General features: G+C 42.6%; 1 protein-coding gene across 2 annotated transcripts in view; it reads left to right on the top strand.

Annotated features, from left to right (window-relative positions):
* Positions 1 to 2,730: 2,730 nt before the first annotated feature.
* The window catches only part of LOC145356898 (synaptotagmin-6-like), a 261,394-nt gene continuing 250,630 nt past the window's right edge, over positions 2,731 to 13,494 (top strand). For both annotated transcript variants that reach the window (XM_080209881.1, XM_080209883.1), the window contains exon 1: positions 2,731 to 2,881. In XM_080209881.1, the coding sequence (XP_080066007.1) occupies positions 2,731 to 2,881 (151 nt within the window). The remainder of the gene's footprint in view (positions 2,882 to 13,494) is intronic.

Raw genomic sequence — 13,494 nt, forward strand, 5'->3', positions numbered from 1 at the left:
GGGAATGCATATTGTTAACTACAAAGAGGATTTTGCTATTGCTCACAATGCAATTGTAAATGCAAATGCAGAAGATATTTATGATTATCCAACAAATAGTGAGCAGAGCATCTTGTGCCCTCACCACAGAAGACAATTTTGTTCAGAATAGACAACAGTTGTATTGAGATAGCACTTGATGCAGGAAAGTAAACCACTCAGTGGCATTATCAAAGAACATTTGACACTGAACCATGTAAAGAAATATTAAGGCAAGTGAGCGAAAGCTTGTTCAGAAAGATTGGTTTTAAAAAGTCTCTTATAGAAAAGTGGAAAGCTTTAGAGGAGTAACTTAAGCTTAAGAACTTAAGAAGAAGATACAAAAGTCTGAGGTCATGTACCAACTGGCTCAAAACAGCTTCTTTCCTGCTGCCATCAGATTTTTGAATGGACCTACCTCAGATAGAGTTGATCTTTCTCTACACCCTAGCTATGATTGTAATACTGCATTCTGCACTCTCCTTTCCTTCTCTATGGACGGTATGCTTTGACTGTATGGTGCTCAAGAAGCAATGCTTTTCACTATGCACTAATACATGTGGCAATAATAAGTCAAATCAAATCAAATCAAATTAAGCAGCTGAATGCATGGAGAACAATACTGGAGCAATGAAAAGATATGTGGATGACATAAAGGCAGTTTGCCCTGAACAGTTTATGTTCTTTGTCTGAGCACATTGCTCTATTACTGGAGAAATCTTTGTTCTGATTTGCCTGCTGTTCCTGTTTCTTCCTCCTATCCTGAAGAGTATTTCTCAGCCCTGCTTTTAAGCAGGAGTTTGGTCAGTGTTCTCTTTCTGGTAAGGGCTATGATGGAGGTTGCTCCTGGGTGTTGCATTGTCCCAGGCTCCATTTAAAGAATTACCCTGATTGCTGTGTCTCCAATAGAAACCTTATTTTCAAAAATTTTTCAAGTAGTCCCTGAGAGGATCGAATCCTTTCACAGATTGTCACATTCCATTTGTTTGATGATGCTCCAGTCTATTTCTGACTCTTATTCCTTATCAATGAATCCATGAATAAATAGGCAGGAACGTCATCAACCAAATGGTATGTGAAAATCTGCGAAAAGATTTGATCCTCTCAATATAAATCAGAACAAAGATTTGTCAGGGAACAGATAAAGAACAAAAACTGTGCAGGGAAAAATTTGAGGGCAGATTATCCTCAGAAATATGTGTTAAAATAGATACTTGTCAAATATGCTTAGTATTTGTACGTTCATAATATCTACATGTGCATTCATATCTATATGTCTATATGTACATGTATAGCTCCATATCTATTTGTATATTCACATCTGGATATCTATATGTATATTCACATCTGGATATCTATGTGTATATTCACATCTAGATATCTATATGTATATTCACATCTGGATATCTATATGTATATTCACATCTGGATATCTATATGTATATTCACATCTGGATACCTATATGTATATTCACATCTAGATATCTATATGTATATTCACATCTGGATATCTATATGTATATTCACATCTGGATATCTATATGTATATTCATATCTAGATATCTATATGTATATTCACATCTAGATACCTATTTGTATATTCACATCTAGATATCTATATGTATATTCATACCTAGATATCTCTAAGTATATTTATAACTGGATATCTATATGCATGTTAATAACTACCTATCTCTACGTATATTCATAGCTGCACATTTATACGTATGTTCATATCTACTTGTTAATAAATACTTCTGGATTTTCCCGGGTCCTGACTAGCCGAAATACATAAACGAAGTAGTTAAAGATTTGCTTTCCCGATTAACTCGAGACCTTCCGTTTCAATCGAACTATCTGAGTTGGGAAAAGGTTCAAAATATGAAGTCTGCAAGAGCAAGTTTAGGAATTTAAAAAACAAAACATGAATCTATATCCGGGGGGAATATGCGTCATGAGGTGGAACTTGGATAAATGAGGCGGGGGCTTGCAGAGGAGGCAAAAGGCAACCTGGAGTCACAGCCAGAGTTTGTTTCTGGAGACGGTTCGGCTGTACTCATCAAAGCATTAACACTGGTCTGTCATCGACTCTAGAACACACGATCTGCATTGTATTCATGGTGTATTTAGTTGTGATATAATAATTGCACTTTCTCATTTTCTTTAACTTGTTGCAGTTACAAAGTATAACAGTTCTAGATGAGGGATTGTCCTGTTCAGACTACGGTGAACAGAAATGATCTGTTGCCAGGAAAGCAAACATAAAGAGCACAAACACACACACACAGATAGTATTCACAGAAATCTAACAAGCAACCTTACTGTCAAATCAATGAAGCCAGGGATTTATTCAGTGAAAAGTTCGTATTCCGACGACTAGCCATCATTTAGATCCTTCCCTTCAGAATACTGATTGAACTTAGGAGGTTCCTAGGAGAATGAGCCACGCCTCATCTGCAACATAAATAAGAGATCTCTCCAAACACTCCCAGAAAAGCAGGAAGCCAGTAGGATTACAGAGACTTGTGGTTCGCACAGAGTAGCCGCTATACTGCCAATCGTTGTCATAAATGTGTCTCTGGGCGCAAGGGGAGGTCTCGCATGGGTCGCTTCGCACCAACAAGTGCAGATGTGGTCGGCACTGGGGTGAGAGAGTCCTCCCAGATCCCAATCTCTTGTCTGCTTCGCAGGAGGGAGGATGCCTTTTAGGAGATGAGTGCCAACAGGGAGGACCATGTGATCCTGTGTGAAAAGGCCATCGGACTGGTCAATGAACTGTGTGACAAGAACATTCTGGAACAGGAAAAGTGCCTGGAATTTGTGTTCCCCTCCTCCGACCAGAGCCCCAGTGTGACTGAGACAGGTAAAGTGAGTAGTACCCCTCACAACAGATCACATTGGGAGGGCGGGCGTTTAACACTAATAGGAAAAGAAAATCACATCAACAAGTTTGAGAATGAAATCAATCGCCTTCATTTAAACCAAAATATTGAACTAAACCCAAAGAATTCCAGAATAACACATGCTGATGCACAGGGCGGGATCTATATGTGGTTAGAGAGGAATGTATGGTTCGTTCACTAATCACGGAGTCTATTAAACTTAGAATGCCAAGTATTGAACAGGAGTCTTATTTTAGAAAAAAAGATACAATTCGATTGTAAACCATGTCTTTAACAGTCTGTAAAAGGGTTAGAAGATTTAATTATTTATATCAATGTGTGTGTATTATGTATACTATGTAAAGAACTCCACTCGTCAGTGCAGCATTAGGAAGTAAGCTCACTTTGCAATGTCTGCAATTGCAACTTGTTCTCTGACAGCTTACTGGCACTAGAGGGAAACAGTGACCGATTCCACCCAGGGCAACATCCCGGCTCTCCGCCAGGCATCACACCAACCATCTCACTTAAACTGGCGGTGTGGAGAGAAGGAGCCAGCTATTCACACTGTCTGCTCTGTTTGAGGGCGGACCGTCCACAGCGACCAGAGTTTGAGGGGAGGCTTTTTTGGTTAAAATATGCTTTCCTTTCTCTGAGAAGCGACGGAAGATGATGGTGAGCTCCGGCCAGACACAGTAGATGGTAGGTCTATTTGTGGGGTTGATTTCTGCAAATTAAAACAAAACAGAAATGCTTGTAGAACAGGATTGGAGTCCAATTGTATCCCCACGAACGATTCGAATCGGTTGAGCTTTGCGGAGGGAGTATGTCTGGACATCAATCTAGGAAGTGGACTTCTCTCAATCTCTGATTCGAATGTCAAACCCCTCTGTCACATTCAATGTCTGTTGCTTGCTTATTTCAAGTTGTATTTGGAGGGGTTTTTTTTCTACATGTATTGGGGTTAAGATCCATGTTCCGCCTGAGGGTACACGGTGGTTTCTGCTCCCGGGGAGTTATGTGTCCCAGGGTGGACTTGAATGGACAGTTAAAGTTGCCGCTGAAGTTGCATTGTAAAAGTTGTTCCTTAAGGGTCTTGTCATTGATGAAGTTGTCCTGGCAGCTGTTGATTCCGAGTTTATGCTTGGGATTTGATTTCTTTTTCGGAGCCAGGATTGCAGTCATTTGCCATTGCCATGCGGTTGTGCTCGGGAGCTGTCCAGTGCTGAATCTCAGATTGCATTGTGAGTCTATAGGGAGCACAGGCAGTTTGGAGAGCCGTTCGCCGCTATCTTTCGCTGTGTTTCTGGACTGTTTTTCTCCCCGTTCCCAGATTTGTAGATAATCGTGTTTTTTTAAATTTCTTTTGCCAAGTTCCCCCAATAACTTCAAGTCGTTTATTGGATATATTTGGAGCTGATTTTCAGTCGAAGATTTCATGAGTCTAAATATTAAGGTTTTAGAGCTAATCTTCCTGTTATTTTGCCACTGTTAATCTCTGATTCTGGCTTGTATTGGATTGGACTTGACTTGGATTGATGTTAATATCGGTGCTTTGCACGCTAGATATCGAGTTTATAAGAGGTTGCTTTCGATTGGGGCTGTTTTATTTTCAGTCAGTATTCGACAGCCAATCTCTGCGAATTGAACGGAATCCAATTTACATTTTATTCCCTCCATTGACTGTGTGAGGCTGTGATTTGAGAATATCTCAGTCAGATGGGTAATGCTAGATGTCTAGATTACAATACAAGGTAAATTGTGCATTAAGTTAGAACAGAAGCGCATTGTGTTTGAAATAACACTTTAAATTCCACCTACACAGAATACTTTGCGCGCTATATATATAACAAACATACCGCCCCTTGGGAGGGGAGCATTTACTGCATTTGTGTATGAGCTGAATATTTGGTTTAATGTCAAAGATTTCTCCGAAGCGATGTACAGATTAAGTTCGTGTGAGAGAGCTATCCCACACTCTATCTCACTGACTGCTCCATGCTAGAATCACACTCACTGTCCCATGTTATATCTTACTGACTGCTTCATGCTATAATCACACTCACTGCCCCATGCTATTTCTCACTGACTGCCCCATGCTACATCTCATTGACTGCCTCATGCTATCTCTCACTGACTGCCCCATTCTATAATCACACTCACTGCCCCATGTTATCGCTTACTGACTGCCCCATGCTATATCTCACTGACTGCCTCATGCTATAATCACACTCACTGCCCCATGCTATTTCTCACTGACTGCCTCATGCTATAATCACACTCACTGCCCCATGCTATATCTCACTGACTGCCTCATGCTATAATCACACTCACTGCCCCATGCTATATCTTACTGACTGCCCCATGCTATATCTCACTGACTGCCTCATGCTATAATCACACTCATTGCCCCATGCTATATCTTACTGACTGTCCCATGCTATATCTCACTGACTGCCTCATGCTATAATCACACTCACTGCCCCATGCTATATCTCACTGACTGCCCCATGCTATACCTCGCTGACTGCCCCATTCTATAATCACACTCATTGCCCCATGCTATATCTTATTGACTGCCCCATGCTATATCTCACTGATTGCCTCATGCTATAATCACACTCACTGCCCCATGCTATATCTCACTGACTGCCCCATGCTATACCTCACTGACTGCCCCATGCCCTATCATACTGATTGGCCCATGCTATAATCTCACTGACTGCCCCATTCTGTAATCACACTCACTGCCCCGTGCTATAATCACACTGACTACCCCATATTATAATCACACACACTGCCCCATGTTATAATCACACTGGGGGTGTCCCATGCTTTATCTCACTGACTGTACCAAGCTCTATCTCACTGACTGCCCCATGCGATAATCAGTCTGACTAACTCATGCTGTATCACACTGGCTGCCCCATGCTAAATCTTACTCATTGCCCCAGGCTGTAAACTCACTGACCGCTCCATGCTATAATCTCACTGATTGTCCCATGCTCTATTTTACTGACTGCCCCATGCTGTAATCTCACTGACTGCCCCATGCTCTATCTCGTTGACTGCACCATGTGATACTCACACTGACTACCCCATGCTCTATCTCACTGACTGCCCCATGCTATATCTCACTGACTGACCCATGCTATAATCTCACTCATTGTTCCAATGCTATAATCACACTCACTGCCCCATGCTATAATCTCACTGACAGCTGAATGCTCTATCTCACTGACTGTCCCATTCTATATCACACTGACTGTCCCATTCTATATCACACTGACTGTCCCATTCTATATCACACTGACTGTCCCATTCTATATCACACTGACTGCCTCATGCTATATCTTACTCACTGTCCCATGCTCAATCAATTTGACTGCCCCATGCTATAATCTTGCTGACTGGTCCATGCGATAATCACACTGACTGCCCCATGCTATATCACACTGACTGCCCACACAAACTCTTACTCACTGCCCCATGCTGTAAAGTCACTGACAGCCCCATGCTATATCACACTGACTGCCCCATGCTATATGTCACTGACTGCCCCATGCTATATCTCACTGACTGCCCCATGCTCTATCACACTGACTGCCCCATGCTATATCTCACTGACTGCCCCATGCTCTATCACACTGACTGCCCCATGCTATATCTCACTGACTGCCCCATGCTCTATCACACTGACTGCCCCATCTATATCTCACTGACTGTCCCATGCTCTGTCACACTGACTGCCCCAGTCTATAATCACATTGACTAACCTGTGAAACATCTCAAGCTATGACAGGACTTTTTAAAAAGAACAAGTTGAAACGAATCTGTATTGCAGCCTTTGGGAATGAATTGGAATTGAGGCCGCTCCTGAGGTTATGGATCCTATGAGAGGTGCTCGATTCCCTTCAAGCTTTCATTCAAAATTAAGATTCCCACTACGAAATAGAGTGAGGCTGGGCACGCTTTGGTTTGCGAGCAGATTTCTCAAGCACCACTGCTGAGACTGATCCTGCAACCCTTCCACTTTGCTGCAACAGGCACTGGCGGAACATTGCACTTGGGATCAATTTGGGACAAATCTGGATGTATTTCACTTTTCCATTTTTTCCTTTCCTTTGATGTGTCTATGGTCTCCCCCCCCCCCCCCCAATTACCCTACCCCCACCCCCTTCCCCCCAGTAGATCAGTGTACACACCTTCCCTCATATCCACATCTCTTACCGGTCACTTTAATCGCTCCTAACTGATGGTTTTTAGCCTCTCACAACTGCATGTCTCCCACCCACCGCCCCCCTAGGCCCACTCCCCCCCCCAACATACACTCCACTCACCATATCCTACATCATTCCAAATCGCCAGCTGCAAGGCTTCAATATGAAGTCTTCCTGACTGTAGCAATCGGTGTCAGATTGCCGGGTAGGCAGACCGAGCTCTCCACCAATCAACCCCCCCCCCCGCCCCCAACCCCCCGGGGGGACACTGATCTCTGGCGCTGAGGAGGCATTTAGTCAGCTTCTCCTATCTGCAGTTTGCACAATCTGCAGGAGAGACAGAGGCTACTCTGATGTTATTCACTGCGAATTGGTCTTTGACACCAACCCCCTTTTACGCGGAAGAGTTAAAATAGCGACGCTTTTTTTTCACACGAGGAGAGATGGGGTTAGAGAGAAGCAGCATCTGAAGATCACTGGAGTTGGTGGATGGGGTAATTACAATTTTCATGTCTATATAATTTCACAATGTGATTGTGCTGGGATAGGAGTGTGTTCCATTCCATCATCTTTTCAACTTACTAAGACAATTCTTCAAACTTATTATATTCTTCCTAATCTGGGCTACTGCAAAAAGAAATGCCGTTTTCATTTCTAAAGGCAGCCCCCACATCCACCCCCCCCCCCACCCCCTCCCGCCCCCAGCATTGTATTTGGAACGGTGATGAGATAGACCAGGTACATAGATCATCCATACTCTTTATGGGTTACAATAATTGACAACTGGACTCATTTGCCTGTATTACCACATCCAATGTTGTGAGATGGATTCTTGCCCGCTCAGAACGTGCCACTCCTGGGGCAGGGGCTGGAATGAATTCATTCAGCAAAATGAGGGTAGCATTGCGAGGTAGTAACTGATCCCCAGAACAGAGGAAACGAGAGTCCAGTCCGATGCAAAGGCAACATAGTGTGCGGAGGCTGGGATACTGAAATAGAAACTTGAAAATGCTGGAGGTACAGAACAGGTTTGGCAGCATCTGTGGAGGGGGAGGGATGAACATTGCTAAGAACTTGGGGAATGAGGGGGTGGAGGGGGGGGGAAGAAACTGACAGTTTGTAAGCAAGTACAGAAGCAGAGAGAGGAGAAGGAGAGTAAAAGCGTGGAAGCAGGGTTAATGAAACAAGAAAGGGACAATGGTGCAAACCAGCAGGTTATGACAATGGGGCAAACAAAGAAACAAAAGATGAATCTAAGGGTTTTTATTAGTGTCACAAGTAAACTTACATTAACACTGAATGAAGTTACTGTGAAAATCCCCAGTCACCACACTCCAGCACCGAGAGAGAATTGAGATGGCCAACGCACCTAACCAGCATGTCTTTTAGACTGTGGGTGGAAACCAAAGCACCTGGAGGAAACCCACGCAGACATGAGGAGAACGTGCAAACTCCACACAGACAGTAACCTAAGCTAGGAATCGAACCCTACACCCTAGTACTGTGAGGCAGCAGTGCTAACCACTGTCCCACTGTGCCGCTGTAGAGGAGGTGTCAATGACAGCAGCATTGTGACCTGTATCTTTACCTGAAAACTGGGAGCAGTGGTTGCAATCTAAGATTGTTCAGCCTGATAGTGTCTTATTTGTTATTAGATTACCTACAGGTTCCTGGTGTTGGGCTTCACACAAAAATACACCATTTAGTGCATCAATCTGAGTCCGTTATCTGAAAGAAATGGTTATGTATAGTTTGACTAGTGAGCCATTTGATGTGTTCTACTGCTGTTTGACTAAATACACGGGCAGATTTTATTCTATTTCTTAAATATCAGCTCTAATGCCTCACCTCCCATACTCAGCTAACACACCACTTTAGGCAGCTGATCAGAGATAGCCATCACATTTTCTGATTGTAGAATAAAATGTTTTAGGTGACGCAATTTACTTGGCCAGAAAGAATATTTTCCTTTTTGAAATAAAGATGCTTTGTTCAGGGTTCCCAGCTGATGTTTCCCCTCACTAGCTCCAGTCAGCAGATCTCAGTTAGCGTTTACTTTTCACAGCAAGGTGTATCTGATTAAATGACTGTTGAAAATGAAGACATAAGCTGAGTACATAATGAATGATAATGGCTGGAATTTTACCGTCCCACCCGCCGTGGGAATCAGAGCAGGTGAAGGGTGCAGAACACGGAAAGGTCCATTGACCTCGGATGGAGTTTACAGTTTTGGGATGTGTGGGGCCGTAAAATCCCACCTAATGTGTTTGTTCTAATAATATTTCTTTAGGTTTATTCGCAAGTGTTGTTGAGATAAATTTGACAGAACCTTTTCTTTTGGCAAAAGGAAAATTTCTGTTCCTTTGGCAAATTGAAAATTACTCTATTAAGGATGGAACTGTTTTTCTGAGAAATCTATCACAAAGGCGGGCACAAGTGTTGACTTACGTAAGCAACAATAACTTGCACTGAATGAATGATGTGTGGATTCAATGAATTGGTCAGGAAACTTTATTTGTTTTGAATCATGAGGCTGGGCTCCCCCACCCATGGGTCCTTCTAGTAAAGGACCTTGAGTTGTAAGTCAAGAAGTGGCCAGGGCTAAGAAGTTGTGTTTAGCAATGTAGAGAGACTGTGGTAAAGACGCAACTGTGGTGAGAGACTGAAAGCAAAGGGAAGCATTTAAAAAGCAATGGAATTGGGAGGAGGGGGATGGGTTGGGGGAAACAATCTTGAATCTTTGTGCTACAGTTGTTGAGAAGAAGTTAAGCCAATAGTTTTGGGTTTCATCTCCAGCTTGGAAAGGCTTTGGGAAGATAGCATCACAGGAGCAATTTAAACCTCAAATTCCATTTCTTAGAATCATAAAATGGTACAGGACAGATTAAGGCAGTCAGTCCTTCTTGCCTCTGTTAATCCTTTGAAAGAGCTATGCAGTTCGACTGTATTCTTCTCATAATCCTCATGCAAATACTTCCACTTCAAATATTTATTCATCATGAAAATTATGATTGAATCCCTTCTATTACCCATTCATATGAGATTATGACAACTTGGCACATTTTTTTCCCCTCATCCACCCTCCGGTTCTGTTGCCAACAACTATAAATACATGCCCTCTTATTACCAACCCTCCTGCCACAGGAAACATCTGGTTAACACAGAGAGTTTGTACTGCACTAGCTATATTTGCTGCAATGTGAATTTCTCAGGTACGGGTTACATTTTACTCCTGTGCTGCATTGTGCAGGGTCAATGTGATTTGCAACATCTGCTGTACCATCAAATGATTTATGGAAAGGAACGTTCTATTCCAGAAACATAATTAAATGTACTTCATATACTGTAGCTAATGCAAAGTTACATTGATGCTTTGTGTTTTAAGATGGTTTATGTTGCCTGATGTATATATGTTAAACAATCACGTTTCCTTATTGTGGATCGGGAATGTGGAACTGAGCCACGACAGATCAGCCATGATCTTATTGAATGGCGGGGCAGGCTCGCAGGGCTAGGTGGCCTACTCCTGCTCCTATTTCTTATGTTCTTATGTTATGTTCTTATGTAAGTTGCTTCTTGGGTTTGTAACCCTTAGCCAAACATTGTGAGTACATTTGTATATAGACTATGAGGATATGAATGTGAGGGATTCAGGCTAGCATGATTCTAAGAGTTTTAATGATGAATGGAAGGAGTGAAGTTGAAGCAGCTCAGATTGTTATCCTGACAAGTTTTGTACCTACCCATCTATTAAGAATATATTAATTTTTGCACTCTAATTAGCTCCATCAATCAAGTCCATGTTTGTGCTTGCTGCTGTCACTCATCCTTTATTGCTGCCGCACATCTTACAGCCTCCTGAGTTCAGTTGTGTAATTTCATAACACACGAGAGGAAATCATGAGCTTCACAGCAAAATGAAACCTATCATTTCCCTTCCTTGCAACAAGGGACAGATTTATTGGGACTTTTCCTTAACCAGATCTGATGTTGTCTCTCAAATATTAATGTATTTGTGTACTGTTCATTGTCCTGGTACATTGCTCGTGATCCCTCTTTGGTTCAGTAACCTGCTAAGAATCATTACTTCAGAGGCCAGTACAAAAATAAAACCTTTTGTTTGGTACAAGCTTGAAATCCAAGAGGAATATAAGGATTTTTTTTTAAACAAAACATTTTAAGGGTTTGCTGTTTATTAAGCTTGGGTGTATTTCCTCTGTGACCCTCAGAGAGTCGCCCCTTTCTGCAGGTTAATGGAAAGCTGGGATTCACATTCTTTTCTCAGAGGGCTGTTCAGTTCTTACAATATGCACTGAGACTGCAATAGTGTTCAGTAAATCTCATACTGCGATAGACTTAACATTGAATACAACTGTTCAACCAGATACTTGTTCTCCTGTGTTGACCAAATACAGACGAAACAATAAAATTGGCTTTGTGTTCCATATATTCTTCAAATTCTGTATGTGTGGACTGTAACTTGACATTTTTAAATGGACCGTAGATATGGTGCAATAAGGAACGAGTCAAATAAAACATGCCCTAAAAATAGCTTGACCCATGGCCTTGTATTCAAGACAGCACATAGTATTACAGTTTTTTATGAACATTAGCTTATTTTCTGAAGTGATGCTCATTAGTACTTTGAAGTGTCCAGCACCATAGTAGCTTTTAATAGCTCGAGTCATGTTTAAGCTTCAGTATGGTCTATCTCTTAAGACCATTCAACTATTCCTCATGATATTGAAGCTGGTTGTAATTAGTCCACGTAGGCCAAAGTGCCATCACCCAAAACTTGGGGCGAAAAACTGCAGCAGGCGATGGTGCAGAGGGACCTCGGGGTCCTTGTGCATGAGTCGCAAAAACCCAGCCTGCAGGTGCAGCAGGTGGTCAGGAAGGCGAATGGGATGCTGGCCTTCATAGCGAGGGGGATTGAATATAAAAGTAGGGAGGTCTTGCTGCAGCTGTATAGGGCATTGGTGAGGCCGCAGCTGGAATACTGTGTGCAGTTTTGGGCGCCGCACCTGCGCAAAGATATTTTGGCCTTGGAGGGAGTGCAGAGGAGGTTTACTAGGCTGATACCGGAGTTGAGGGGGTTGAGCTATGAGGAGAGGCTGAATAAACTGGGCTTGTACTCGTTAGAGTTTAGAAGAATGAGGGGAGATCTCATTGAGACGTATAAGATGATGAATGGGATGGATAAGATAGAGGTGGAGAGACTCTTCCCGCTCAAAAAAGACAGTAGGACTAGGGGGCACAGCCTCAAGATAAAAGGGGGGCGGTTTAGAACGGAGTTGAGGAGGAACTTCTTCACTCAAAGGGTGGTGAATCTCTGGAATTCTCTGCCCGTTGAAGTGGTGGAGGCTGCCTCGCTAAATATTTTTAAGATGCGGGTTGACGGGTTTTTGATGAGAGGGGATTAAGGGTTATGGGGAGAAAGCAGGAAAGTGGAACTGAGCAGCGACAGATCAGCCATGATCTTATTGAATGGCGGGGCAGGCTCGAAGGGCTAGATGGCCTACTCCTGCTCCTATTTCTTATGTTCTTATGTAAAAACTTCTTTATTTACAAAATCTCACTGTAACAAACAGAGTGCCCACAGTATGCTATCTGAATCAGAAGGCATGACACTCCTGTTTAAATACAGGGCATGGGGCTCCCTGTTTGGGTCATCAATTAGAAGTTCACACTCAAGCAGGCCAACCTCAATTGCCTGACTGAAGACTGGTGTTACTTACAGCTGAGGAGACTAACATTGTCCGCGTTTATCAGCATTTTTTCTGATCCCTTTATGTTGTCACGTTTCTTTTCCCTGTTAATCTTTCCCTTATTTTCCACCTCACTGTCACCTTTTACTCCCCGCAGCTTTGAGAGCCTCCTGACTGGTTTCTGAATTTAACCAAGGCTTAGTTAAATAGATTCTTGATGGATGAAGGAGTCAAGGATTATGTGGGGTTACAGGGTGGTGCGGGATGGGTGCAGACCAAACAGATCAGAAAGTGGATTTGAGGGCACGATGAAATTTGCCATGTTCTTGTGGAATGACAGAGAAAGTTTGAAGGACAGAATGGCCTACTCCTGCTCCAAAGTCTATTCAAAGGCAATCCCTCTTTATATTTGAGAATATGATTTTTCTGCTTTCAAGTGACTGGAAATGTTGCAATTTGGAATGAGACAGAACAAACTACTTAAAAATGCAAAGCCACATTCCATTTGAAAAACAAACAAATCATCCTCAGTGGAGTATGAAGAGAGAGAGAGAGAGAGAGAGACATTTTCTATAGTTCAGAGACCCATCAAAACCCTTCACTAAGCAACAGATATTAGTGCCAGATATTCAAACAGTGACTGCCATAGACAGGTCCACCCAAGAC

The sequence above is a fragment of the Carcharhinus amblyrhynchos genome, chromosome 22 (genome assembly GCF_965287045.1).
Source record: "Carcharhinus amblyrhynchos chromosome 22, sCarAmb.v2.hapA, whole genome shotgun sequence".
NCBI lineage: Eukaryota > Metazoa > Chordata > Chondrichthyes > Carcharhiniformes > Carcharhinidae > Carcharhinus > Carcharhinus amblyrhynchos.